We start from the raw sequence: 6537 nt of genomic DNA on the forward strand, positions 1-6537 counted from the left end.
TCATACCATGCACTGTCCTCCCTCCCCCACTGCATCTAACTCACTCTCTGATTTTGAACCAGTCACAGAAGAAGAAGTAAGCAGGCTCCTTGCATCTTCTCGCCCAACTACTTGCACCAGTGACCCATTTCCGTCACATCTCCTCCAGTCCCTTTCCCCTGCTGTCACCCCTCACCTAACTAAAATATTTAACCTCTCTCTCTCTTCTGGTATTTTTCCCTCCTCATTTAAGCATGCCATCATACATCCACTACTTAAAAAACCATCCCTCGACCAAAACTGTGCCGCTAACTATAGACCTGTCTCTAATCTTCCCTTCATCTCTAAACTCCTGGAACGCCTGGTCCACTCCCGTCTTATCCGCTATCTCTCAGAAAACTCTGTTCTCGACCCTCTCCAATCCGGTTTCCGCTCTTTACACTCCACTGAAACTGCCCTCACTAAAGTCTCTAATGATCTGCTAACAGCTAAATCAAATGGTCATTACTCCATGCTAATTCTCTTGGATCTCTCTGCAGCATTCGACACTGTGGATCATCAGCTCCTCCTCACTATGCTCCATTCCATTGGCCTCAAGGACACCGTTCTCTCCTGGTTCTCCTCCTATCTCTCCGACCGCTCCTTTACTGTTTCTTTTGCCGGTTCCTCCTCCTCTCACCTTCCCCTTACTGTTGGGGTTCCTCAAGGATCAGTTCTAGGCCCCCTCCTCTTCTCCTTGTACACTGCCCCTATTGGTCAAACAATCAGTAGATTTGGTTTCCAGTACCATCTCTATGCTGATGACACCCAATTATACGCTTCTTCTCCTGACATCACGCCAGCCTTTCTAGAAAACACTGGCGATTGTCTAAACGCTGTGTCTAATATCATGTCCTCACTATATCTGAAACTGAACCTGTCAAAGACTGAACTCCTGGTGTTTCCTCCCTCTACTAATGTACCTATACCCGACATTGCTATTTCTGTGTGTGGTTCCACTATTACTCCCCAGCAACATGCCCGCTGTCTTGGGGTCATACTTGATTCCGAGCTTTCCTTTGCCCCCCACATTCGATCACTGGCTCGCTCTTGTCATCTGCACCTCAAAAACATTTCTAGAATTCGACCTTTTCTTACTTTTGACTCTGCAAAAACTCTTACTGTTTCTCTTATTCATTCTCGTCTCGACTATTGTAACTCTCTTCTAATCGGTCTCCCTCTTACCAAACTCTCCCCTCTCCAATCTGTCTTGAATGCTGCAGCCAGGATCATATTCCTCGCCAATCGTTACACCGATGCCTCTACCTTGTGCCAGTCATTACACTGGCTACCCATCCACTCCAGAATTCAGTATAAACTTATTACCCTCACCCACAAAGCCCTCCATGGCTCAGCACCACCCTACATCTCCTCCCTTGTTTCAGTATACCACCCTACCCGCGCCCTCCGTTCTGCTGATGACCTGAGGTTAGTATCCTCAATAGTCAGAACCTCCCACTCCCGTCTCCAAGACTTTACACGTGCGGCGCCAATTCTTTGGAATGCACTTCCCAGGTCAATACGATTAGTCCCCAATCCCCACAATTTTAAGCGTGTCCTGAAAACGCATTTATTCAGACTGGCCTATCGCCTCAACACATTAACCTAACCTATCCCTGTGTGGCAGAGCCAAAAGTTTTACCATAACCAGGTTCCCAGCATCATGTTCCCACATGCTTTATGCATCCATTAGCCCTCTGTGTCTGTACTGTTACACACTTAACATTATGGCTGGTCCATACAATCAGAGCAACTGTTGCCACCCACCTTTCGTGTCTCCCTCTTTCCTCATAGACTGTAAGCTTGCGAGCAGGGTCCTCACTCCTCTTGTTATTTGTTATAATCTACTGTATGTGATTATTGTTATGCTGTAATGTCTATTGTCTGTACAAATCCCCTCTGAAATGTAAAGTGCTGCGGAATATGTCGGCGATATAAAAATAAAATTTATTATTATTATTATTTAGTATTTGGTCAGTATTACATCAGTATCTGTAAGCCAAAACCAGGAGTGGGTGATAAATACAGAAGTGGTGATGTGTTTCTATTATAATTTTCCTCTGATTGTTCCACTCCTGGTTTTGGCTTACAGATACTGAAATAAACTCACCAAATACTCATTGTCTGAACTTTGTCTAAGGGCTCATACTCACATGCGAGAAACTCAGATGAGTCTCGAACGTCAATACCCAACACTCGGGAGCGGAGCGATCAGCTGCATAGAAATACATGCCGCTGAATGCTCCGATACGACTGCCAGCGGCAGTGCCGGGTATTGACGTGCGACACTAGTCCAAGATACTCGCATGTGAGTATGAGCTCTAAAGCATGGAAACAGATAGATCAGCTTCAGCGGCGAAAGAAACCGCAGTGGGGTTTCACATACCCATAAAACTCAGCCTGATCGTTGGGTCTCCTGATCTTGGCCTATAAGGCATTTGACTCAGATCAGGAGAACCAAAAGTCAGGCCGAGACCTGCGATCTAAGCACAGTCCTTGTTGTTTTGGACGTGTGAAACTGGAATAAAGACTCATGCAGTGATCAGTCGATAACACCATGGAAAGTGGCATGTATTTTTCCTAAGCAGGGGAAATGTAAAATTACATCCTATCCTATGAAATAAAGGCCAGGTCCATCAGAGCAGTATGAGGCAGGGGGTCCAAGTGGGTGATTGACCTGTATAATGTCAAGTCCTATTAGGGCATATTGACAGAAGTTATCCTCATAGGTCAGCCACTTTACCTAACAAATCTGCCCAAATTGTCAGCCAATAGTTCATCTTTAATATGAAAGTTAAACATGAGATGACTGCTCACTCTTTTCCCATTAAAGTTCTGAAGCACCAGAGAGGTATTGCAGATACAGGACATCAGTATACATGATGTGTAGATGATGCAACACTTTCAAGACGTTCCTTAAGGATTGTTGGTTCCCTCCACAAGTCACATAATGCTGATATGAAAATACCTACACAATAATGACACATGGGTTTAATACAGGCCCATAGGCAGAAGAAATGTGAGCCTGCAATGTGTACGCCATCTCATAGAAGTGAATCGGAACTTCAGCTGAGGGGTTTCCAAGTCAGCAAATGGGCATTTATGGTTTGGCTTCATATCCCAAGTCATGTGGCAAGGCCCTTCAAAGAGCCAATATTGAATTTTAGGGACCCTTCTTTAATATGTGGAGCTATATTTTCAGTCCTCTTTCCCTCTAAAGAGTACTTTAGTAGCCAAATTCCACTTGAACTCTGCATTTCCTATAAGTCTCCCTACGTCAACTTCTCTCTCCACGGGAAAAACTTTACCTCTCGGCAGGGCTGCGGATGGCTGCGTAGTTCCTCTGTTAAGCCTTGCCCACTGCCGCACTACTTTCTTCAGCTGTGCCTACGTCTGCCTGCCTCCTGCGTACCTATCTGTAACATTGGGTACGCAGGCCATGTGGATGTCTGAATCTGTTTTCGTACGCAACATGTTGCATTTTGTTGCGGTCGTCGCAGTGTCAAAACGACGCAGGCAGAGGCATCCGCATACATCCGCATGGCCTGCGTACCCAATGTTAAAGATAGGGTACGCAGGAGGCAGGCAGATGTAGGCGGAGCTGAAGGAAGAGGTGTGGCAGTGGGCGGGGCTTCACAGAGGAAGAAGGCTGCCATCCGCAACCCTGCAAAACGCTAGTGTGAAACCAGCCTTAGACACCATTACCCTAACGGGCACAGTACTGAGAGGAGAGCTGCTTAATATTCTGCGGTGTTCCAGGGGCAAGGTCCTAAAAGCAAACCTTTACTTTAAGAACCACTTTCATTTTCAAAAGATTTGCCAACAAGAGCCCAATCAACACTTCAGTATTCGAGGAGAGTATGCGAAAAAAGGGAAGTAGTAGAAATTTTAGTTTTAAGGTCAGGATCCACTCCTTGAAAAGACGGATGGTTAAAAACAAATACTTAGGAAATACTGAAGTGTGCATGAGGCCTTACAGAGATCCTTACTGTGTGTGAGCACTAGAATATACAACACTGGTGCCATCTGTAGGGGTCTGATGAAGGGGCTGCATTGGTCGGGACAATGTTACCAGATACATCACTGTTAGGATAATGTGCACACAGAGTATTTGGTGAGTTTTTTACCCCTGTATTTGTAAGCCAAAACCAGGAGTGGAACAATCAGAGGAGAAGTATAATAGAAACACGTCACCACTTCTGTGTTTATCACCCACTCCTGGTTTTGGCTTACAGATACTGGGGTAAAAAACTCACCAAATACTGAATGTGTGCATGTGGCCTTACCCACATGCTGTGGATGGAACGGTGTGGGCTCAGATTTGTGGTAGACTTTCTTTATCAACTTGTTGGGGGATTTCATCGCCTGTCTGTAGCAAAAGCTTTACACAATCACTTATCCACAGTGAGAATGTAAATTGATGATCCACTCCGAGTGGCTACTCGGTAAAAGCTGCATGCTGCAGACACGGGACAAAGAATCCACAGCGTACCTGCCCATCTGTGAATAAACCCAATACGCTGTATCAGAAAAAAAGGTATATGAGAGAACGATCCAAGAACAGCTGTACTAATACCAAAAAGGGATATGTGTCTACCAGCCCTTAAGTCATTGCAGCAGGCCCAGGGTGGGTAGATGACTAGCCGACAAGACAACCTATGCCCACTGGATATAAGCGAGCCATCTCACCTTCCCATCATACTCATCTCTAACACCTCCATGGACTTGCATCGGATTGAAGGGTTTTTATCATAAACGAGAGAAAATCTCAGAAGATGGTTATCCTACCAGTATATACACCACGGAGCTGGCCGGATGCCACAATGAGGTAGTCAATATCTACATTAACACTTTAGGTTTCCTACAAATGTCTATGAAAGTGGCGTACGCTGCCAATCTACAATTCACGTCGGGGTCTGTTTTCCGTTCCAGTATTTTTTGTGCTCCTTTCCATCTACTACCATAGCGAGGGAGCGCATTGTTAGATACCACGTCCCTGCTCTATGTGGTCACATGCATGGTTAACCTGTACCCGTCAACTAGTCCATTAGGAGTGCTGGTCTAATCATAACCAATCAGGAGGCTGGTTTCATTTCTGAACCTGCCCAGCAAGAATGATAGCAGGAGTCTGATTGGTCAGTGGAGCCACTCCAGCAGCTTTCATGAATGTGAGCCACAATGGCAGGACATTACCACACATAGCACAAGAGACGAGCACCGGACACGGCCCCTCAGCACATGTACACAGCGGCCATGGACGTGTGCCGGTGTGCTCCCCTCCTCCCTCGGATGACAGTGCAATCCCTCCTCCCGGGCCTCTCCCTCCTGCCCGCCGCCACCAGTCACCCAGCCTGCCGGGCAGCCGCCTGCCGGGCACACGGAGCTCCACACCAGCATGTGCGTGGGGGAGGCAGGCGCCACACGTGTGTACAGTGACACGGGCGGCCGCTCTCCGGTGCCGGGCCGCAAGCCTCGGCCTCAAGGCAAGGAAGGCCCCGGGCACCGCAGGAGCAAGCTCTGGGCGAGGTGGGCACAGGACAGGGCGACAGCTACGGGCAGGGACGTGGCGACATGTCGCGACCACAAGGCCACCCGGACATGGAGACAGGAGCCGGCTACGCCGGGGGAGGAGGCCCAGGCCTGGAGAGCTGAGCGGGAGCCTATGTAATGGCCGCGGGCGCCCTGTGCCAGCCTGTGCCTACACCCGGGGAGCCCGGGTCCTCGCCACTGTCCTCCCCCCGGCTCTCACCTTCATGTCGGGACATCCTACCGCTCAGGCCGCCGCCGCTGCAGCTGCTGCTCCGACTCCTCCTCCTAGTGAGAGAGCAGAGACTGGTGTGCTTCCTCCTCACTCCCCTCCTCTTCCTCCTGACACACTGCACCGACTGCCTCCGCTGCCTGCCTGTACGGGGCGCTCCTCACACCGGACTCCTGTGATACTGAGGGCACAGACCAGAATGTAGCTGTGCAGGGGCCGGGCACACACAATGGCGCGCTATGGAGGCGAGCTGGCAGCGCTCCTGAGGGGTTGCCATTGGCAACCAAGTAGGCCGCAATGGAAGCCTGCGCCTGGTCGCTCTGGGCGTCTCGTCAGTTTCCCCCCCGGCACAAGCCTCATCTTCCGCCAGCCGTGTGTAGTATAATGGGGGCATTAGAAGGCGTCAGCCCTCCCTCAGGTGTACCGGGGCAGCAGTGGGGTCCCCTGGTCACAGGCCGCTCACGGGCTGATTGTTCTGCATGTTTACATCCCTGTTTGCCACAGTTTCCAGGGCATTTTCCAGCTCATCTGTTTGTGTTTCCCTTTTTCTGTGAGCGTTGTTTTATGTCAGAAAATAAAATAGACTTATTCCCTATTTTTCTTTACATTATTCTCAATTTCATCAAAAGAATATAAAAATCACATAAATGTCCCGGAAAAAAAGACAAAAATGTGAATATCCGAATTAGAAAAAAAATGCTTAACTATTAAAAGGCATATATGAAAAAATATACCTTGTGAGGAAAGGGGGAAATAGCCTG

General features: G+C 48.4%; 1 protein-coding gene across 1 annotated transcript in view; it reads right to left on the reverse strand.

Annotated features, from left to right (window-relative positions):
- Positions 1-6124, reverse strand: part of KCMF1 (potassium channel modulatory factor 1) — a 79992-nt gene extending 73868 nt beyond the window's left edge. The window contains exon 1 of the mRNA XM_073543153.1: positions 5768-6124. Coding sequence (XP_073399254.1) covers positions 5768-5783 — 16 coding nt within the window. The 5' untranslated portion in view covers positions 5784-6124. The remainder of the gene's footprint in view (positions 1-5767) is intronic.
- Positions 6125-6537: the final 413 nt, after the last annotated feature.

Source organism: Dendrobates tinctorius, unplaced genomic scaffold (assembly GCF_039654945.1).
Source record: "Dendrobates tinctorius isolate UK_male_01 unplaced genomic scaffold, ASM3965494v1 ptg000011l, whole genome shotgun sequence".
Classification (NCBI taxonomy): domain Eukaryota; kingdom Metazoa; phylum Chordata; class Amphibia; order Anura; family Dendrobatidae; genus Dendrobates; species Dendrobates tinctorius.